We start from the raw sequence: 24,208 nt of genomic DNA, 5'->3' as shown, positions 1-24,208 counted from the left end.
TCATACTCTCACCCCTCCAGTTAGTTTCAGTTAATCCACATACATCCACTTTTGCACCCTCAAGCACCTGGACAATCTCTCTTTCACGTCATCATTTGTACCCCTTGCATTCCATGTCGCAATCATACCATGTCCTTTTTTCGGTCGTTAGTCGTCACCTTCTGGTCAGTCCTGGCCCGAGGCTTCTTGTTCCTATTTTTAGTTAGTTGTTTTCCAGGGAGGGGCACTAACCCTCCTCCAACCCACTTGTTGTCACGTAGGGAACACGTGTTGGTTAGTAATAAGGCTACCACCCAGCGTTGTAAATGGTTTTCTGGTTTACAGGAAATCATTTGGCATGTCACTCAATGTAGAGCTACCCTATAAACAAAGTACTGCTACACTAAGTAGGTGGATGATGGGAGCACTAATTTTTTCTTCTAAGATCATCGGTTGCCTCCTTTTTCCTCTTTACTGGTCTCTTTGCATGCTTTTTACTCTCAGAGTAATCTCTTCTTCTTTCATTTGAATCCCTTTCCTGCATCCACTCCAGCCACATCTCCTTTTCTTCAACTGCTCTTTCAGCCTCTTCAGTTCCATCACTCTATATCAGTCTTCTTAGTTGCTCACCTCGCAATACCACACACAGATCTGACATTCCTAACAAAGCATTGCCTTTATGTATTCCACAAGCTGTCCTAATTCATTAGCTCCCTGTTCACTGACTCCAACTCCTCCATCATTATAACCTGTTAATCATCTGTCACTAATTTGTTTTTCAACTTCCCTTTCAGTTTTTCGCACTGACTGGTCCTCTCGCTCTATCCCTCTCGCTCCTCTCAGCTTAACCTTGTATACCACAATCAAATGATAAGACCTCGTATCAACAACGCTCCCTAGCACCATTCCCTCTACGAATACGTAATCAATTTGATTCCTTTCTGCAGTGTCTCTGTTCCCTGTGTACCATACTGTATGTATTTGTGTGCATCTGTGTTCTTAAAACACGTGTTACTAAATCAGTACATGTCTTTCAGTCGCCTACCATTAATTTTCTCCCCCAATGCTCCATAGCGACCCATTACATTATGTACAGGACCGGTGTCAGCTCTCTCTTTCGTCACCCAGTCATTACTAACGATATAATTTTTAGTAAACTTCGTCGTTCATTACTGCATTTACCTAATGAGTAATCTTTATTATAATCTGTCCTGACACGACAGTGAGTAGCTTGTAAAGTGCCCTAACCATTTCTACCTCATCTTCATTTTCATTTCGTTCATGACTATTTACATGTAACGTGAGTACATTCTATGCCTTCCCCACATCCTCTACTGTCTAATATAATCTCTGTTCTATACCTGTTTGCCTTATTAACCTCTGCCTGAATTGCTCTGTCTCACCTGTCTTCTTGCCCGTGGTGATGAGGACGCTGAGGGAGGTGGTGTCCAGGACGTCCGGTGACACTTTGAAATGGAAGCTCTCATGGAAGGAGGGGGAGTCCGCAGACTTCACCACACTCGTCTTCTTCGTCTTCACCACCTGTTGAGGGACATGCCTATGAGATAGGGGGTACGGTACATTAAACAGGTGTAGGTAGCAAAGATTTCGCTTTCTTTAGATTGTTAGCATAAGTACTGTATGTATAGGACATTCAGAATGCCCTCAGATCTGCGGCATAAGGGTGTAGCATAAACAAAATCTTCACTCACTTGTGTTTTGCATTACCATTAAGTCATGAATCCTCCACTCCATATTTGCATATAGTCATTATCTAGTTCCTTACATCAACTTGTAACTACTGACCATACACCAAGCTGTAATCAGTCGTTTACATGGCAAGAAAATAACAAAAAAATACAATCAAACCACAACACTGTTTCAGGCAGGACTATCGTTCTAGAGTAAAATAGGTTCAGCACCAAACAGAGTAAATGCCTGGATTACTGTTTCATTTGATAATATAGAGAATTTTTCCTGAAATTTTGCACCCTCTGCTATGGAGCTGTTTATGTACAGTACATATGTAGGTATGAATGAGTGTATGTATGTACTCGTATGTATGTACAAGTATCTGTTTTTATATTTTTATCTCTATCTACGTACCACTTCATTCAGCTTCTGATAGATTTTTGGAGGTAGAAATGTAAGATATAACCCTCACTAAACCCCTCATTTGTAAAGCTCCTTTTTAAGTTGAATGAAATAGTCTTACAATAACAATAACGTGAAAGAAACAATCGTAGTGAAAGGGAAGAACGAACATTTAAGTGGCGGATGATGCAAACAGGTTCAACAGCAAGACGGTAATGAATATAGTGACCTCATCTGATACATTTTTTTCTTAAAGGACGAGCCCAGTTAAATGGAGGACAGCTAAAACACGTAATATCCCGACTGTGTTCTTATAATGTATGTACTGTTTATAATTACTTTCACACTAGAGACATTGTACTCTTCACGTATTTCAGCGAATGTGGTTGAGGCAGGGATGTTGTACTGTACAAAGAAAGGTGTTAATGGTGTTGATCTTGCCCAGCCTCGGACTGCCTGGCCTAGCAGAACTTTCGACCGCAGGTAAATAACTGTCCCCATGAGGCCATCCCTAGGTTTCTCTACACCGTTGATTGTGCCTGCATCAGAGTGTGGCAAGTGTTGTGCAGTGTTCCCTTAGGACCCTCATGTACTGTATTGTAGTCCTATTGTACAAGCGGGACACGTATCATCTGTGATTCCACCCAACCTCAAATCTAAGCTGCTAACTGAGGAGGGCTGGGTGATATCCGGGTCTATGCCCAGCTAAGTGAACTCGATCAGCTCTATTGAAATCAACCTGTGATGGATGACTATCAAGAAGGGGGGTTGCAGTACAGTGTTCTGATCGAGGTGTTACATAGCTCTGGGCGGAAGTTTTTGTGTGCAGGGCTGAACTGTAGTGGCAGAGGTGTATGAGAAGGTCGGTTGTTGGAGTGGGTGGGGGAAATTGTATGTGGCTTGACAGGAGGAGTGTTTGTGGATGTGGTGCATTTGTCACATACCCATGTTGTGTTGTGTTGTTAGATTTTGAAAGTGTACGTGCATGTGGCGTGAAATCATTGTACGCAAAAGTTGCATCGAACAGATGCATGTGTTCATTTTGTGTGCATAATGGGTAGGGAGCAAACTGGACGAAGTTATCGTCTTGGGGTCCCGGAACTGGTCTCAATGCTTCGGAAAAGGTTAAGAGGAAGAAAGTGACCACCGGAGTGTCATTTCCTTTTTGTAAAAACGACGTAGGGAGCAGCCCCCCCTTCCCCACGCGGGAGAAGGAGCCCCACAGGCTGATGACTATCGCAGCCGCAGGACGAGGGGCTTGATGCGGAAGTTTTTCTCGAAGGTCGAAGTAACGTCCGCACCTCTTCGCCTAAGGTTGCACAGTGCCACCAAGGGTAGGCTTCCCTCCAACGCTAGAGACGCTGTAAGGGATGAAAGGTGAAAGGTAGGGAAGGTGCAATGAAGGCAGGTTGTGAGGCAGAGAGAACATGAGGTAGGAGGATGTCAGGTAGAGAGGATGTGAAGCAAGGGTGTGAGGTAGGGTGGGTGTGAGGTAGGGTGGATGTAAGGTAGAATGGATGTGAAGAAGGATGGGTGAGGTAGGGTGGATGTGAGTAGTGTGGATATGAGGAAGGGTGGACGTAAGGTAAGGTGGGTGTAAGGTAGGATGGATGTGAGGCAGGATGGGTGTAAGGTAGGGTGAGTGTAAAGTAGGGAGGATATGAGGCAGGGTGGGTGAACGGTTGGGTGGGGGTAAGTCAGTAAGGATGTGAGGCAGGGTGGGTGTAAGGTAGGGAATATATAAGGCAGGGTGGATGTAAAGTAGGGTGGATGTGAGGTAGAGTATGGATGTGAGGTAGAGTAGGTGTAAGGTAGGGTGGATATGAGAGAGGAAGGGTGTGAGGCATGGTACTTGTAAGGTAGGACCGGTGTGAGGTAAGGTGGATGTGAAGTAGGGTGGATGTGAGGTAGTGTAGGAGTAAGGTAGGGTGGGTGTAAGGTAGGGTGGGAGTCAAGTAGGGTGGATGTGAGGTAGAAAGCATGTGAGGTAGTGTGGGTGTAAAGTAAGGTGGTTGTAAAACAGGGTGGGTGTAAGTTAGGGTGGGTGTGAGGTAGGGTACATGTGAAGTAGGGTAGGTGTAAGGTAAGGTGGGTGTAGGGTAAGGTGGGTGTAAGGTGGAGTGGGTGTGATGTAGCGTGGTGTGAGGTGATGTGTTATGATGAGGTAGTCTGAGTGTGAGGTTATGTGTTGTGGCTGAGGTAGAATGGGTATGAGGGTATGTGTTGTGGCTGAGGTAGAGTGGATATGAGGGTATGTGTTGTGGCTGAGGTAGAATGGGTATGAGGTTATGTGTTGTGACTGAGGTAGAATGGGTATGAGGGTATGTGTTGTGGCTGAGGTAGAGTGGATATGAGGTTATGTGTTGTGGCTGAGGTAGAGTGGGTATGAGGTTATGTGTTGTGACTGAGGTAGAGTGGGTATGAGGTTATGTGTTGTGACTGAGGTAGGGTGGGTATGAGGTTATGTGTTGTGACTGAGGTAGTGTGGGTATGAGGTTATGTGTTGTGGCTGAGGTAGAGTGGATATGAGGTTATGTGTTGTGACTGAGGTAGGGTGGGTATGAGGTTATGTGTTGTGGCTAAGGTAGAGTGGATATGAGGTTATGTGTTGTGGCTGAGGTAGAATGGGTATGAGGTTATGTGTTGTGGCTGAGGTAGAGTGGATATGAGGTTATGTGTTGTGACTGAGGTAGGGTGGGTATAAGGTTATGTGTTGTGGCTAAGGTAGAGTGGATATGAGGTTATGTGTTGTGGCTGAGGTAGAATGGGTATGAGGTTATGTGTTGTGGCTGAGGTAGAGTGGATATGAGGTTATGTGTTGTGGCTGAGGTAGAGTGGATATGAGGTTATGTGTTGTGACTGAGGTAGGGTGGGTATGAGGTTATGTGCTGTGCCTGAGGTAAGGTGGATGGGTGTGAGGTGGGGTGGTTTGGTATTAAGCAGTGAGCGAGTGCGTTGAAGTGTACCTGAGATAAGGTAGATATTAACAGTTACCAATCTCGGGATATAAATCAGGTAGTGAGCACAGAAAGGACCATCTTAGATATGATACGGAATTAACTATGGAAATACTGAAGGAGTTGACGTGACGACTAGGACAGAAGGTGCAAGAAGAAAAGAGTATAACTACGGTACTTAAAGATAACTTCCCTGGTCGTAAACATTAATGATACCCTGATTTACAATTAGGAGCATTAACTAGAGTAGGAGAGGAATGCATGAAGAACCTACATAAACTCACACAGACTCAGCATTAAGCCAGTTAAACCAAAAAGGAAATGAACACAGCACACCTGGCTTGTTTCAAGATGCATTAAACGACTCTTAACTGTGAGGTGAATTCGGTGCGTTTGTGATGTGCGGTGATGAGGGTGTGTGATGTGTGGTGGGGTGTGTGTGATGTGTGGTGGGAAGGGTGTGTGATGTGTGGTGGGAATGGTATGTGATGTGTGGTGGGAATGGTATGTGAAGTGTGGTGGGAATGGTGTGTGGTGTGTGGTGGGAATGGTGTGTGATGTGTGGTGGGAATGGTGTGTGATGTGTGGTGGGAATGGAATGTGATGTGTGGTGGGAATGGAATGTGATGTGTGGTGGGAATGGTGTGTGATGTGCAGTGGGAATGGTATGTGATGTGTGGTGGGAGGGGTGTGTGATGTGTAGTGGGAATGGTATGTGATGTGTGGTGGGAGGGGTGTGTGATGTGTAGTGGGAATGGTATGTGATGTGTGGTGGGAATGGTATGTGATGTGTGGTGGGAGGGGTGTGTGATGTGTAGTGGGAATGGTATGTGATGTGTGGTGGGAATGGTATGTGATGTGTGGTGGGAAGGGTGTGTGATGTGTGGTGGGAATGGTATGTGATGTGTGGTGGGAATGGTATGTGATGTGTGGTGGGAATGGTATGTGATGTGCGGTGGGAAGGGTGTGTGATGTGTAGTGGGAATGGTATGTGATGTGTAGTGGGTTGGGTGTATGGTTGGAAGGGTATGTGATGTGTGGTGGGAAGGGTGTGTGATGTGTGGTGGGAATGGTATGTGATGTGTGGTGGGAATGGTATGTGATGTGTGGTGGGAATGGTATGTGATGTGCGGTGGGAAGGGTGTGTGATGTGTGGTGGGAATGGTATGTGATGTGTGGTGGGAATGGTGTGTGATGTGTGGTGGGAATGGTATGTGATGTGTGGTGGGAATGGTATGTGATATGCGGTGGGAAGGGTGTGTGATGTGTGGTGGGAATGGTATGTGATCTGCGGTGGGTTGGATGTGTGGTTGGAAGGGTATGTGATGTGTGGTGGGAAGGGTGTGTAATGTGTGGTGGGAATGGTATGTGATGTGTGGTGGAAGGGGTGTGTGATGTGTGGTGGGAATGGTATGTGATGTGTGGTGGGTTGGGTGTATGGTTGGAAGGGTATGTGATGTGTGGTGGGAAGGGTGTGTGATGTGCGATTGGAAGGGTGTGTGATGTGTGGTGGGAATGGTATGTGATGTGTGGTGGGAAGAGTGTGTGGTGGGAAGGGTGTGTGATGTGTGGTGGGGAGGGTGTGTGATGTGTGGTGGGATGGGTATGCGATGTGCGGTGGGAAGGGTGTGTGGTGGAGAGGGGGAGGATGTGTGGTGTGTGGTGGGGAAGGTGTGTGGTGTGTGGTGGGGAAGGTGTGTGGTGTGTGATGGGGAGGGTGTGTAGTGTGTGGTTGGGAAGGTGTGTAATGTGTGGTGGGAAGGGTGTGTGATGTATGGTGGGAAGGGTGTGTGGTGGGGAAGGAGTGTAGTGGGGAGGGTGTATGATGTGTTGTGGGAAGGATGTGTGGTGTGTGGTGGGGAAGGTGTGTAGTGGGGAGGGTGTGTGGTGTGTGGTGGGAAGGGTGTTTGATGTGTGGTGGGGAAGGTGTGTAGTTGGGAGGGTGTGTGATGTGTGGTGGGAAGGGTGTGTGGTGTGGTGGGGAAGGTGTGTAGTGGGGATGGTGTGTTGTGTGTGGTGGGAATGGTGTGTGATGTGTAGTGGGGAAGGTGTGCAATGGTGAAGGTGTGTGATGTGCGGTGGGAAGTGTGTGTGATGTGTTGTAGCGAGGGTGTGTATTGTGTGGTGGTGAGGGCGTGTGATGTGTGGTGGGAAGAGTGTGCGATGTGTGGTAGGGAGGGTGTGTGTTGTGTGGTGGGATGGGTGTGTGATGCGTGGTGGGAAGGTGTGTGATGGGTGATGGGGAGGATGTGTGTGTCTTGTGGCGAAGAGGGTGTGAAATGTGATGTGGGAAGGCTGTATGATGTGTGGCGGAGAGGATGTGTGATGTAAGGTATGTGAGGTAATGTTAGGTAAGGGGATGTGTAAGATGAGGTTAGTGAGATGAGATGAGGACGGTGTGCAATGTAAGATGAAAGAGATTAAAGGATGTGGTTAGGAGGGTGGGTTGATCTGAGTACCTTGGCCTGCTGCATGAGTGACACCCTTGCCTGGAACTCGTTGACGTCCTGCCGTACTTCCTTGTCAACCTTAAATTACAAAGAAAGTGCCATTAGTAGTTAGGTTACATGATATAGTCATGAAAAATATAGCTTTGTGAGTTTCAGCACACACACACACACACACACACACACACACACACACACACACACACACACACGATTTCTCATGTCACTGTCTGGACTGAGGCGGTACCTGCACCACATAATCACTATATTTACGGCGTCATAATATTTATGTTCCATTTCTGGTACTGCCAGACGACTTGGGAGGGAGCTGCCTTTGTGGAGGAGCTATAATACTGATGCGTATTATGTTTTACTCCTGTCACCACCATTCAGTTACTTTAACCTTTGAAGAGATCCCTCTCAGTATACGGCTAAATCACTTACCCAGCGATATACACACTGAGAAATTACCCGTGTGGGCATTAAGCATAAAATTTAATATACGCGATTGGTAACTGGCACACTGAATACTGAAATAAGACTGAGGGTACCGGATAAGTTTCTTTGTTACTCTATGTAATCCATTTTTTTTTTTTACTGTATAATATGGATGTTTTTTAGATTAACCTCGGGGTTCAAGTCATCCTGGAGAGCTGACAATGATAGCTGATTTACGTCTGTTCAAAAAGAACTAGAAGGCGAACGGACAGTTTATGTGCAGAAATAACATCGCTGATCTAGAATTATTCCCATACCAATAATGACTTTCCCTGACAATTACAATCTAACTGCCACTGGAAACTGAACTTTGAAACGTACAGTCTCCTTACTCTTGTGAGTGAAGCTATCTTTACTATTTTTCATGCAGAAATGAGAGAAATGAAACTGAATTTTACAGGTTTTAGTGAGGTCAGAATTTTAGGTGCTAGGTGAGGTATTCTTAGAACTGCTTGATTTTCACTTATTGTGATTTCTAGAGGCATATAAGAAAAAGAGGGAATATGGTGCAGGATTTCTATCAATGAACATATAAATGAATGAAGAATTTTTCAGTAACACCGAAAGAGTAGTAGACCTATTAATAATGATGAAGTTAATCCAAATACATGCTTCAACATCACCCCATAGAGAAGAAACAAAAAAAGTTTTTTGTAGATGCAGAGGAAGCAACGAAAACCCATAAAACCCGGTATACGTTGTGATGGGAGACCAGTACAAAACTAGGCAAGGATTAGGACATTTCGGAATGCGTATTCAGAACGCGAGGGGCGAAATGCTACTCTTTTTTTTTTTTTTTTTTTTTTTTTTTTACTGAGGCGTTGCACTTGACAGGTTGGTGATGACTGGCTGCCCGCAACATGTCCGAATAACATTTACTAACCCAAATTTCCCCCTCAGATATATCTTGTCAACTAATAATGCCAACCAGTAAAGAGATTATAATGTAATGTTGCATTCAGCCAATCATCACCAATCTGTCAAGTGAATCTTCGCCTCGATTTAAAAAAAAAAAAAAAAGAATGAGTATAGTGGAACTTGCAAAGAAGAATAGTCTAAGATGATTCATACCATATTCTAATAAAAGAAAAATATATATATTAAGTATAATTGGAAAGAACCGCATGTTGAAACAAAGAATAGGACTTAATTCATTTTCAGTGATGAAACATATATTGGTGCAGTGGAGAGCGTAGGAAGCGACCATAGAATAGTATGGTCAGGTTATACTTCATTTAAGAAAAGAGAGGGGCGAGGCAAATGTGACGGAATCAGTCAGCTTTGGTAGCTGCGAGAGAGAGAAGACAATGGAGCTCAGTTTGCTACATGCATATATATATATATATATATATATATATATATATATATATATATATATATATATATATATATATATAGTTGCAATTAATGGATGAGACAAAAAATATTGTGAATATCCCCAAAGGGATGCAAGATGACATCAACACAGCTGTTGCGCACTGACACACCTCTCTGCCAGTTGCCATTATGATTACTGAACATACAAGAACATATCCCAAAATTTGTGAGCTTGTATGGTTTGACCTTTGACACATAAAACTCATTGAAAAGCCTAAATTCAAATATGAACAAAGAGTGTTAGGGGCTATTTATCCTAACAACAACTGGAGTAAGCCTGAAGCAAATTGATGGAGACATAAAGCAGTGGTATCAAACTGAAAAGTGTTTGAAAGAGGGAGATTTGATGGAAAAAAAATGAAACTAAGTAAATACATTATATCTTCACATTATCGTGTGGTGACCTGACGAAACAGAAACTTCACAAATGCAGTACACGAAACGGCTCCAGAAATATAAGTTAGGAAACTCAGAACAACAATATTAAGTTTTGAGAGCGTACTAATGAACTAAAGAAAAAACAGACACGTTTTTATAAGGATAAGGAAATGTTACAATGAAGCAGAAATATTAGATAAAAAGAAAAAAGGATAGCAGAATTTAAGATATTTTTAGGAATAAAGGAAATCTGAAGGTAATTAAGTGGAAGTCTGGCACAGGAAGAAACCAGTTGTGTTGCTTCGACAAGCAACAAACAACAGAAATAAAGTTACTAATATAGCAAGAATATTTTCTTTAAAGCCTTACAGTAGTATAGTATAATCGATAATTCAACTCAAGAAAAAGAAATATTGGACACACCTATCAGAAGTAAATAAGGCCTTGAGGAGAATGAAGAGATGTATAAGAAGAAGAGATGAGAGATTCACCATCTGTCTTATTAAGATTGCAGGTTACATTGCATTATGCAGATTATGAAAACTGTTTAAGTAATGCTTGGAAGCCAAAGGAGCACCCAGATCATGGAAAGATGCATCTATTATTTTGCTGCACAAAAATGCAGCATTAAAAGCTTAAACAAATACCATCCAGCAAGTCTTCCTCCCACTGTGCACAAACTTCTTTGACAGTCAAAACGAATTAATCTTATTATAGATGCAGCCTAGAGAGCAAGGTGGACCTATTGTGGCAACTCGGCAGCAGGCCATAATCAAGTTATTAACCAGTTGACTAAGGAAACTTCAGAATATTAGAAACCTTTGTGTATAGCCTTTACTGATTATGAAAAAAAAAAAATCAATAGTGAGGAGACGAACTTATGAACAAGATGGAGAAGTTTATTGTAAAGTACCCTTGGAGATACTTATTAAGATAATATATATGACTATCATTAACTAAATATAGACAAAAATGCCGATAAAGAGGTAATAGATAAGGAGACATTGTTTAGCCTAGATGATTCACTGGTTGCTAGATGATGCTTTCGGAAATTTAGACTAGAATGGCAAAGGATTAAATGCAGGTGGTGAGCAATTGATTATGGACTGATGGATGGTGAGCAAATGAATAATTATATATATATATATATATATATATATATATATATATATATATATATATATATATATATATATATATATACTATAATATAATATAATATAGTTAATCAGGGAAAGAATTACAAGAAATAATAGTTGAGGCAAACAGGGAAAGTCTGAAAGTATGCTCGGAGATGGACTTTACAAAGACGAAAGGTTCACTTAACAGACACGTCCAGATCTTTCCATTAAAACAGTAAATGAAAAACTAGAATGTGCTAATGAATACGTATACCTAAGAAAGCATTTGAGGTTTATTGGTAAGCAATGCAGCACCATAAATATAGGATACTGCTTCTCTATCCCTTCTTCTTAAACTTTCAGTCATCATAAATCCAGAGTCTAGGAAAATCCTTAGAACTTTAAATTAGGAATGTTCAGAAAGGAATGGAAAACATAATGCAAGGTTCTTTAATATGGTGGCCGACCAACAGCAACAAGGGAACCCCGCATTACGTGGGGGAAACAGACAAAGTTATAAATGTCCCAAAAAATGCGCTCAAGCTTTGCCAACCTTTAAACAACCATAACACTCTTATTTTTTGAGCTAAAGCGTTCATTAACAAAAAAAAAAAAAAAAAAAAAATGAAGTTGACAATGTGTTCTAAAAGATCCTGAGGAATTTTAGTGGTATTTGCAATATATATATATATATATATATATATATATATATATTGCACATACATTAATAAAAAGTCATGGATGTTTTGTCTTCGATCATACTTTGAGGGCATTTTGTGGGACAGAATTGGAAGTAATATTCATATATTTTAACAGTATAATGAACATAATAATATTCCCTAACCATACTGACCCCCATCCCACTGTCTCTCGACACCACATAGTGTAAAGGGTCGCACTAAGTCTACTAATACTAAGTCGGTTCACTTTCTGTCAGCGCGCAGGGAGGCGTGGCTTGTGTGACGTCAGCTGGCTTAAATAACAGAAAATGTATAAAAGGGCAGACTCAAATTAAACATTTATGATAAGAGAAAATGAAGAAGGGGAAGAAGCGCAGACTCGTTTAACCCTGTAATATAGCAGTAGGTTCACTCACCCCTACACCTTCCCTCACACATTTCAGTCCTTTCCCTCACTTCTCCGGACTGAAAATGTGTCATGGTCTGATAAGTGGGGCAAGCATATACTCACCGTCATAGACAGGAGTCAACTGAACACTGGGGTTTCATGCCAGAGCCAGTCAACGTCACTCCAATGCTCCGCCCCCTACGCGAGCTTGGAGCTGTTTTAAAAGGAAGTGATCCGACTTGGTATTAGTAGACTTAGGGGTCGCATACGTTCTGTTATTGCCGCTGAAGGTTTAAGATATTTTGAACTATACCGGCGTATTATTTGACTGATGATGGTTATAATGAAGAATATGGTCATAATAATCAGAGTATTAATCAACCCCCCCCCCCGCATCACAGTCACACGCGATTTTTCTTGTGTACACCATTTATTTTGGGGGGGTGTTTTTTACATACATAGTTGTTTGCATGAAAAGATTTTAGTAATTATTGGGATTAATAATATTATAATTATTATAACAATAATAATAATAATAATAATAATCATATTATTATTATTATTATTATTATTATTACTATTATTATTATTATTATTATAAGATTATTATCCCTCACACACACACAGACGGGATGCCACCCCTTCTAATTTGGAAACTCGGTTCGGTTTACATTCGTGAGCATTAAGATATTTCTGGAAAATATTTTAATGAGTTTTTAACCATACTTGCAGTATAGTGAGGGGGTTACATCCAATGCCATTCTGTTGGGGAGAGTTCAAATTTTCAGTTGCTGTATAAAAGTGGTGCACAGGCCGGGTGGTCTGTTACCCTCTTCTAACGCAGAGCGCCTCTGATAACTATTCCCAATTACACAAAAAATGAATGTGGGCAAACGTCGTTTGTAGAACAGACAACAGATGAACAACCAGGATAATCGAATGGCAAGCTAGAGATGGAGTGAATGGAAGCGGTAGGCAGAAATTAAGATGAAGAAATGCAATTCAGAGATCTGACGGGCTGGAATGGAATAGGTCTGAGTGGAGAAAGATGGAAGAAGCCTACAGTAGACTGACTCAGATGGTTGTTGTTGTTGTTGTTTAAGATGATTATGTGGTTGTTGATGATGATGATGATGATGATGATGATGATGAAGATGTTGTTGTTGTTGTTGATGATGACGATGATGATGATGATATGATGATGATGATGATGATGATGATGATGATGAATTCAGTTGTCTACACCGAACTGAATATATAACACGTGATTGGAACCGAAGATGCTCTGATGAACTTGGATGAACCTAATTTAATGTGAACGAAACCAATTGGTCTATGAATAAAGTGCCAGACATTAAATTAACGTGAACAGACCTTACTGGACGTGAATGAACCCAGCTGAATCGCGAATGGGCTTGACTGAACGTAAATGGACTACAATGGCTACTGAATGTATATAACCGGGCGTGAATGGACCTATTTGGTTCATGAATGTTTATGGCTGGACATGCACTGACCCAATTAGTTTGCAAATGAACGTGTTATGTGGTGAATGGACCTTCGCCGATGTTACTTGTCCTGTATGGGTGAGGATCTAAAGTGTCCTGAACTGACCAACTGACTGTGGACCTGAATTGACCTAAACAAACCTAAACTGATTTAAGTAGCCTAAACAGACCTAACTGGACATCAGTGGCTCTGAACTGACCTTACTGGACTTCATATGACCTGAATTAATCTAAAGTCAGAAAAGTGTCCCCCGACGGTGATGACGCTGACCAAGTGTGAACATGGAGGGTATGGCTTGCAGGGATCAATGTAGCCCTCCATGTAGTAGTCAGCACTGAACACTGAACTGCCTCATTTGTAATAATTCACGCAGAAAAATCATAGGCCATTTTGACTGTTGATTTCTTTATGGTTATCCCGCTTGACGACTATGCAAGCTAATGGTCTGATGGCTCATGGATGCAGCAGATGACAGTTATATAAATTGATGATTCTTCTGGCTGATGGTTGTCCTGGCACAGCACAGGTACACAACCAACGAACGGGATTATTTAGCGTTTTTAATTATCTTACTGTCACCCAGCGTCAATGTTCGTTCTAAATTCAATATACTCAATTTCATTATTCACCGAACTCAATGAAGCAGAGAGAGAGAGAGAGAGAGAGAGAGAGAGAGAGAGTATGAGTGTCGTATGTGTTTAAACACACACACACACACACACACACACACACACACACACACACACACACACACAACAAAGAGAAGGTCTATATAAGGTACCGGAGCCAACCCACCCTAGCTGAATCTCCTCTCTTTCACGTCTCTGCCTGGGCAGTGTTCTGTTCTTCGCTTTGCTCAGAATAATTTCATTCGTACTAAATATTCCGACCTCTCCGACTCAAATTTTTCCCACTTCTGGTACCTTGCCAAAAAACTCTCTAACGACTTTCATCATCCTTCTCTTCTCTTTTCCACTCTGATTGCTCTGTACCCGTTTTTTCCTACTGAAAAAGCAGAACTCATACGTCTAATGTCAGACTTGGTTTATACATTTGATTGGGATAAAAGTAATCTTGTTCTCTTTATGCATCAAAAACTCAGTTCTTACATCTTTCGACCTGTCAAAATTATCCTCAGGAGTATCCCCCAAATTTTAACAATATCCAACTCAATACTCCATCATCTTTGAACATACGTACTTGAGGTTTCATTCTCCTGGGATTTATCTCCGAAAGATCATCTTACCTCTCTTGTCAAATCTTTTACCAAGAGATTAAATGTCCTAAGCCGTCTCCGCTCCTTCTTTACCTGTACACAGTTGTTGACTTTATAAAAGGGTTTTATTCGCCCCTTTGGAGACTACAGCTCTCATGATTGTGTGGGGTGGTTCCTCACATACAATTCCTCTCAACCTGGTGGAATCATGGGTTTTAAGTCTCATTATCTGTCCTCTTATTTTCTCGCTTCAACGTTTGTCTCATCGTCGCACTATTGCATCTCTTTTTTAATAGCTACTTCAATGGTCACTGCTCCTATGAACGGTCTGCTTGCAGTCCTCCACCACTACGGGGAGAAACACCCGTCTCATAGCAAACTCTTATCCCTTTTCTGTCCAACTGTAAACATTAATTGCTACTTCCAGTCCTTCATGTATGGAACACACCAACTCTGGAACTGTCATCTCTGTATTTCCTACTGCCTATGACCTCGAGTCTTTTAAATGCAATTTGTCCAGCCAACAGATCTTGAATTTGGCTCTCTGTCATTTGTTTTTATTCTTTCTTGGAGGGAATAATCTTGCGGGCTTGTGGCCATGGTTCCTTCTTCCTGTATAAAAAAAAAATCACAATGTGTGTGTGTGTGTGTGTGTGTGTGTGTGTGTGTGTACAAGAGGGAAGTGTGGTGTTGTGTGGTGTCACTGAAGCCGCCATCATAATTTCCAGACAAGGGCAAGGAAGTGGAGCTTCTCAACTTCCCTCATGGCACAACTTTCACCTCAGCATAGTGAGCAAGATGGGGGGGGGGGAATGCATCACAGTTACCCCAACCATTATCACCATCACAGCTACCACCACCACAATCACCATCAGAGCTACTATCACCACCACCATCATCATCACTGCCAACACCACCACCACTATCATCATCCAAGCAACCACCACTACCACTATCTTCATAACATCTACCACCAACACCACAACTACAGCTATCACCACCGCCACCACAGCTACAACTATTTTCTGATGATTAAAATTGTCTGTTTGTAACATGACTGAGGTAACAGATGTTGGAGGGTAGTTGTAATGAACGGATCTTGAATTTGGCTCTGTTGCATTGTTTTTTTTTTCTTGGAAGGAATAATTTGCCGGCTCCTGGCCTCTGGTTCCTTCTTCCTTGCATAAAAGAAATATATATAACCTCTCTCTCTCTCTCTCTCTTGCATAAAAGAAATATATATACAACCCTTTCTGTCTCTGTCTCTCTCCCTGTCTCTGTCTCTCTCCCTGTCTCTGTCTCTGTCTGTCTGTCTGTCTGTCTGTCTGTCTGTCTGTCTCTCTCTCTCTCTCTCTCTCTCTCTCTCGTACGTTTTCCCCTCATTAATACCGTTGTCATCACATGCAAGGTTTGTCTCTTCTGTAGTCCTCCAACGCCCTCCTCTCCATGATCCAGGGATGAATAGTGTAAACGGCAACCGCACATGAAAGATCTGGCCATCTATCAATCTGTCAATCTATTTACCTATACAGAATTTATAAATAAATTAATATATATATATATATATATATATATATATATATATATATATATATATATATATATATATACATATATATATTAATATGGAGTTCTCAACTAAAGATTGTCATGTTTTTATCATGTCTGGGGTTCTTGATTTGATAAGGTTGGGAACCTCTGTCATAAAACACCTTACTCTCCTTGAACACTATATGAACGTGGCATCCATCTGGGCAGGATTAGTAGAAGTGGCCATGTAAATTCACGACAATGCAAAGAGCAGCTCAGCAATTAATTTTCTAATAGAATCCATTAATTCATCCACGGTGGAGTAATACTGTAGCAGACTCGTGCCTCCGGAAGACTTGTCTCAGTGCCTAAAACTAGCAAGTGAGTGTGGAAGCACAATTCTAATGTGGTGGGTAATTCCTCCTGTATTTGCTGCCTTCTTTGAATAAAATTCTGTCTATTGCCTAATGCCACATCTTGTGAAGGTTGGCCTCTACAAAAGGATTAGGAAACAATTTAGACCTACTCTGAAAAGACGGCCCTGCCAAATACACACCTTGGCACATACTTTCTCACACTGTTTCTCTCTCATTTGATCTCGGACATCCCCTCTTTTTTCAGCCACCTTATTCTCATATACTTTGCCAGTCAGTGTCTCTCAATCAGCTTCATGACCGAATCACCTCAATATGCTTCTTTTTATTCCTCCTACAAAACCATTCCGTATACCCTATTCTTCACGATTTTTTGAGTTCGTGTTCACTTATCCCTCCAAGTTTTCATACTCCTAAGGCAACTAGTTTTATCAGCTTTCTCTCTCTCGAGTTATATCCCTCGGTCATCATCCACGCTTCACTAATGTACATTACTGATGAAACTACTGTACTGTCAGGTAATACCTTCTTTACTTCCACACATTCTAGTTGCTTATAGTTGTTCTCAACGTCCCTCCCATTTTTCTTCCATGTTACAGTTTATTTCATTATTTATTTTTTTCCATATTACTGTCTTTCTCCATTATCACTATCATAGTAACAGAAAACACGTACTTTTTAATTTCAGTAATAATTAGTTTCAATCCCCAGTTCCCCTCTCTACCTCTTTCAAACATCTTCACAATGCATTTAAACAAAATTCAGTTTTTAATTACGGTCCTCATATTCACTACAAGATTTTTGTATCAGCCTACGTCACTTCAATTTTGCAATTGCTATTAATACCGTGCTATTTGCTGATACAATTGCAGAAAATTTCCATCCCACTTTTTACTCTTTCTCTTCAGAGAACTGGAATGCATGTATGTGCGGACTAGAAGGAGCTGAAATCCATAATGTACCTGAACCTTTTAATGAACTCGTTGACAGAAAAATATCAATAGAAAATTCCTTATAATTTAAATATATCCAGTTATATATTTTCACAATCTGTCTTTAAGGCAACTGAGAGTAAGAAACTTGTATACTCCACTCAGAATTGTACTTCCTTGGAACTGTGCAGAATCATAATAGTTATTTCAAAATCTCTAGTTCTTCTGAAGCAAAACAATGTTCACACACACACACACACACACACACACACACACACACACACACACACACACACACATGCTCTCTCTCTCTCTCTCTCTCTCTCTCTCTCTCTCTCTCTCTCTCTCTCTATATATATATATATATATATATATATATATATATATATATATACAGTCCTTTAGTGTCTCTCTGAGAGCGTAGGGGCCCGAGCAAGGCTAATCAGTCCTGATAGTTTAGGCAAGGGGACCAGCTTCGCTCTCCCCGCAGTAGAAACATGTGATCAAAACACCCCAGCCCTTCCTGAAAACCTTCTGAGCTTTATCTGAGTAGAGCGACTTAAGTGACTGGACCATAAGATCTTACATAAATACTATAAAAGCAGCTGTTCCTTATAGTCGTCCTCTTGTGGTCCAAGCTTGGTGGCCAGGTGGGTAGGTTGGGGGGGGGGCATGTGGGTAAGGATGGTTAGTGAATGAGTGGGTGGAGTCGGTAGCGTGGGTGGACAGGAAGGATGGATAAGTTGGATGGTGGGTAGGGTGGGTGGACAGGAAGGATGGATAAGTTAGATGGTGGGTGGGGTGGGTGGTGTGAGTGGGAGGATAGGCAAGGTAGATGGGTGGTATGGGTAGGTGGGACGAGTGGGTTGGGTAAGTTGAGTCGAGTGAGTGGGTGAGGTAGGTGGGATGGGGTCGATGGGTTGGCAGGCAGGGTGGGATGGGTGGACAAGGTGGATGTGGTGAAAGTGATGGGTAGGAAGGTGGGCTGTGTGGATTGATGGGCAGGTGGACTTTGTAGGTGAATGTGTATGTGGGTTTGTAGGTGGATGGGTGTGGGTGGGCTTAGTGGTGGATGGATGATATGTGTGGCTTATCTGAGAAGGCAGGAGACGGACTTACTACACTGGGTGACTGGGAAGATATATGGGTGGGCGTGAGGTTAATAGGTTCATGGCTGAAATAGGACCATGTGGGAAAAATGGGTTCATGGGGGTATGCCCTTGGGGAAATGGACCCAGGAGAAATCATAAGTCCATCCATCCATTTATCATCCAACCCTACGTTGCCCCATGAAGAGCGTAGGAGCCCGGGGCTAGGCAAGTTGGTCATGACATTAAAGATGAGAGTGACCAGCCACACTCATCCCAGGGTGGCAATATGTGAGCAATAAACCCCAACCATCCCTTGGATATAAACCAACACCAGCTCAATCCGATTGGAGCGCAATAATTACCCATTAAACCACCAGGCGCCAAAATTTGGTTATATGGTCACCATCCAGCATAATAAACGGTTTCCTGGTGTACAGGAAACCATATGGCTTGTCACTCAGTGTAGAGTCCCCAACAGGCAGAAGGAAGAGGAAAGAATGAAGGAAAGGAAGAGAGAAGAGGGAGTGTAAAGTCACCCGTAGGCCGAAGGATGAGGAAAGAATGAAGGAAAGAAAGACAGATAAGGATGGAAAGAAAGAGGGATGGAGGAGAGGAAAAGGCAGAAACAAGAGCACAGCACTACATCGAGCGCCCCCACCTACCACAAAACTCACAAGTCCAAATATGAAAAAAAAAAGTCCAAGGAGGAAATAGGTCCATGGGAAAAACAGGTTCCTAGAAAGAAAATAGATCCATGGTCAAAACACATCTGTAGGTCACTGAATGAAAAATGAAGTCCATGGAGAGTATAGGGGCCAGTGAGTGAAAATGAGTCCAAGGAGGAAAAAACTGAGTAAACAGGGAAAAATTAGGTCCATTGTGTGGGAGGTCCAATGGAGAAATAGGTCTACAGGAGAAAGCAGATTAACTCTGAAGAACAGGTCTGTGGGGAAAATTGGTCCATGGGGGGGGAAAATAGGTCTATGATGCAAATATGTCTGTGGGAGGTAACAGCTCCATGGAGAAATAGGTCCCTTCAGGACAATGGGTTCATGGTGTGAAAATTAGTGCAGGGGAAAAACAGGTGGTGGGAAAATGACCCCCTAGAGGGTGTAGCCAGAGACAGACTTATGTCCCTCTCTCTCACTCTCTCTCTCGTATTATAAAAGCTATCGTGCTTCCTCTCTCTCTCCCTGGAAGGTTACTGAGTCATCCTGCTGGTGGAGCTTGGTGGGCAGGTGGATGGGTGGTATCCCAGGGGACAAGGCAGGAGATCGGTTTACTTTAGTAGTCTTCTCCATCGTACCTCCTATTGATGCATGAATAATTACATGATCTAATATTGCGTAAATTTTCATGTGTTGTTTCAGCTAAGTTGCCTAAACAGTTTTCGGAAAAGCTGAAGTTAAGCCACCATCCCACTGACAACGATTGGTCTGTTGAAGAGAAAACTCATTCAAACCAATGTTGGCTAGGTAATTAAGCGTAAAAATGTCGCAGATGTTTACTGTTCTGCTTGATATTTGCATCAGGGGTTACACTGTGAGTGTGTGAGTGTTTTTTTTTTTTAGTTTCTGATACAGTATTTGAATATTGCACTGGACATCAAGAGGTAAACTTTCTGTGTGTGTGTGTATATATATATATATATATATATATATATATATATACGAAGTATATATATATATATTAGTTACATAGATAGATATTTTCTACTCTTCAATATTATTCCAGCCTTCGGTGCCAGTCATGCGGCATGTTATAAGGCGAGTGCGAAGGATTATTGAGCCAGGACAACAGTGGATCGATGCTCATAATTATAAGGTGACACAGCTCCGTAAGAGGCAGGAGTGTTCTGTATCTCAGGTCAGCTATGCGGGGAAAGTGCAACAAAGTGCAACTACACTCACTGCCTCCATGGCAGTGCTCGAGACCAGGAAGTCTGTCTTAGTCCGTTGCGTGTAAAAGGTAGTATTCCAAACTGGGAATGTTGAGGAGAGACAGAGGCACGGCAACACTTAAAGCAACTCTCAAGTTATCTGCCCAGCAAGAACGAACACATCTTCAAACACACGTACACTTATACGCAAGTCATGCCTTTCACACTGTTGTTTCCTTCTCTTCTGAAATTCAGCTTCCTCTCCCTCACCCTCTCTGAAATATATCATGAAGCTAAATGACTTTCCACAAGGAAATGGATATCAATCCACTTATGGATACCGCGAAAACTGAGTATTTACAGGACTAAGCGAATTCACCCCTGATGGGTTATACTGGGCATCTACAAATACATGACTGCACTGATATGCTTTACAGCAAAATTTGATATACAGAAGTATTCGTATTTTTATGTTATACAACTATCCACACCTAAATAAGAGACGTATCCTAGAGCAGGTTCCAGGAAAAAAAGACAGTTTTCTGCATGAAAAACAATAATGTATGGCAATAGATGGGCATACATAAATTCATCCACGTCGTTTACTCCACTTAGCCATATATATATATATATATATATATATATATATATATATATATATATATATATATATATATATATATATATATATATATATATATATATATATATATATATATATATTGTTACGGAACAGAGATAGATAATGAACACTTCAAGTGAGAACACCAAAATTACTACTGTCCCGCAACGTTCCAGGTTCAAAACAAAAGAGTTAGGTAAAATTACAAGTTAAAGTTTAATGCTCAAACTAACAACTAAACATTCAGGACTCATAAGGATAATGTAATGGCAAAAAACAGGTTAAATATATGGTTAACTGCAATAGCTTCTATTAACACGAAATTAGCAAGAGTAAATTTATCTACGTCAGCCCTGATAAAATGAGAAAACCGGATACTGCTCAGTTAATGCAAGATATATTATTACAGATACAAAATATTATCAATAATGGCTGACATCAAAAACTCCACACAAATCACAAAAACCTTACCAGGTCTACGAATTAACACTTTATGCTATACAGTACAAGAAAAAATGTTATAACACTTATACTCAAATTACACAGCAGCTAGATGGTTGGAGACTTCCTGAGCACTCACAAAAATAATAACAACTGTACAGGGGAGGACAGAGATGTGAACAAAATGAGGAGAAGATCTAAGTGGCAATTAACGCAGAGACTGAGCTCATTATATAGAGGCCGGCAGAGCTTGATACAACTTTTAAGAAGGATGCGCAAATGAAGCCATAGGGGACAAAGAGTTAACACTCCTGCTCTGAACAACAGAAAGAACGACTTACTCTACTATAAGGGAGGAGGGGGGGAGTGAAGTAGAACACGCACTATGGAAGCCACGAGGCGAATCGTGATCAAACATGCAGCATACTGTACATTAGAATTATACAAAGGATGATGAAATCATAGGCTATGTAACAATATATATATATATATATATATATATATATATATATATATGGAGCCTCTGTGGTACAGTGGTACAGTGTGCGGTTCGCACGCTGGTGGACGCAGGTTTGCCTCCCGCCAGAGTAGTAAAATTTTGGGAAGCGTCCACCGAGCCACTGACAACTTTGACGGACATAAGGGGTGCTGTGGTTGAACCAGTGTCGCATCCTGGTATGCTTGCACCCAGTCGGCTTAAGGCGGGCCTATTACACTTGGTTCACAGACTAAACACACATTCAAAGCCACTCCAACATTACAGTTACATTCACAAGCACTTCTCACCCTACATACAGTCTCTGCCAGACATCCTAAGCCACTGGGTAGAGATACATTGGCTGTATCGTCCCTGCTTCCTTAGGGATAGGCCGGTACTGCATTGGACCTCAACAGCTGATATGATGATATATATATATATATATATATATATTGTTACATAGCCTATGATTTCATCATCCTTTGTATAATTCTAACATACAGTATGCTGCATGTTTGTTCACGATTCGCCTCGTGGCTTCCATAGTGGCCAAGCTTCCGTGTTCTACCTCACTCCCCCCTTCTCCTCCCTTATAGTAGAGTAAGTCGTTCTTTCTGTTGTTCAGAGCAGGAGTGTCAACTCTTTGTCCCCTATGGCTTTATTTGCGCGTCCTTCTTACAAGTTGTATCAAGCTCTGCCGGCCCCTATATAATGAGCTCAGTCTCTGCATTAATTGCCACTTAGATCTACTCCTCATTTTGTTCACATCTCTGTCCTCCCCTGTACAGTTGTTATTATTTTTGTGAGTGCTCAGGATGTCTCCAACCATCTAGCTGCTGTGTAATTTGAGTATAAGTGTTATTACATTTTTTTCTTGTACTGTATAACATAAGGTATTGGTTCGTGGGCCTGGTGAGGTTTTTGTGATTAATGTAAAGTTTTACTGTCAGCCATTGTTAATATTATTTTGTATCTGTAAAAATATATCTTGCATTAACTGAGCATTATCCGGTTTCCTCATTTTATCAGGGCTGACTTAGATAAATTTACACTTGCTAATTTCGTGTTAATAAAGGCTATTGCAGTTAACCATATATTTAACCTGTTTTTTGCCATTACATTATCCTTATGAGTCCTGAATGTTTAGTTGTTAGTTTGAGCATTAAACTTTAACTTGTAATTTTACCTAACTCTTTTGTTTTGAACCTGGAACTTTGCGGGACAGTAGTGATTTTTGTATTCTCACCTGAAGTGTTCATTATCTCTCTCTGTTCCGTAACATAAATTTGGCGACCTCTTATCAGGATATTCAGGATATTACCATAAGGATATTGCTTGATATTTTGTGACTGTGATTTATTCATGATGTCTACTATTACTACGCTTGATGAAGCCAAAGATTTTTTGTCAAATGTGCAAACAGTGTGTGATGTAGAAAACAGAACAAAGAATGAACTTAAGCTTGTTGCTCAACAATTGGGAATTGGTGTTCGCTCTCATCATTCTAAAAATCAAATTGTTGACATGATTAATAAAAGCTTGTTTAATGTAACTCCTCCAGATGAGCAAACGCAGATTGAAATAGCTAAGTTACAGCTAGCCCTGGAGGAAGCTCGTGCTAAGGAGGCTGAGTTTCAGGCAAATGGTAAGGAGGCTGAGTTTCAGGCTCGTTCTAAGGAGGCTGAGTTTCAGGCACAAGTTGAACTTGCTAGGATTCAGGCAGGCCATGAGTATCGCATGAAACAAGGTGGAACTGGATCATCTAGCTCTGATGATTTTGATGTGGCTAAAAATGTTAAACTTTTCCCTCCTTTTAATGAATCTGATTTAACAAAGTATTTTCAGTTGTTTGAGAGGGTAGCTACAGGTTTTAATTGGCCCAAAAAGTATTGGCCAGTACTCCTTCAAACTGTTCTCACCGGTAAAGCTCAAGTAACTTATGCATCTTTGCCTCAGGATCACTCTGATAATTATGTTGTAGTTAAGAGCTTGATTCTTAAGGCCTATGAGCTTGTTTCTGAAGCTTATAGAGTAAAATTTAGGATAACTTATAAGCAAGATAAGCAATTCCATGCTGAGTATGCAAAAATCAAAGAAGATCTGTTAGAGCAGTGGTTAAATTCTAAGAATGTGGGTTCTGATTTTGGTAAATTTAAGCAGATGATTTTGCTGGAGGACTTCAAAAGGTGTATTAATAAAGATGTAAGCCTATATCTT

The 24,208-nt window shown here is 41.4% G+C and overlaps 1 protein-coding gene across 1 annotated transcript in view; it reads right to left on the bottom strand.

Annotated features, from left to right (window-relative positions):
* LOC145406407 (synaptotagmin-15-like) overlaps positions 1 to 24,208 on the bottom strand; it is a 124,275-nt gene that overhangs the window by 14,310 nt on the left and 85,757 nt on the right. The window contains exons 5-6 of the mRNA XM_080277566.1: positions 7,490 to 7,558; positions 1,383 to 1,521 (exon numbers count right to left, since the gene is read on the bottom strand). Coding sequence (XP_080133692.1) covers positions 1,383 to 1,521; positions 7,490 to 7,558 — 208 coding nt within the window. The remainder of the gene's footprint in view (positions 1 to 1,382; positions 1,522 to 7,489; positions 7,559 to 24,208) is intronic.

Source organism: Coenobita brevimanus, chromosome 70 (assembly GCF_032717465.1).
Source record: "Coenobita brevimanus isolate Jiangsu-jjx chromosome 70, ASM3271746v2, whole genome shotgun sequence".
Lineage (NCBI taxonomy): Eukaryota > Metazoa > Arthropoda > Malacostraca > Decapoda > Coenobitidae > Coenobita > Coenobita brevimanus.
The sequence above is the reverse complement of the archived record's forward strand: the minus strand, read 5'-3'. Positions and strand labels throughout refer to the sequence as shown.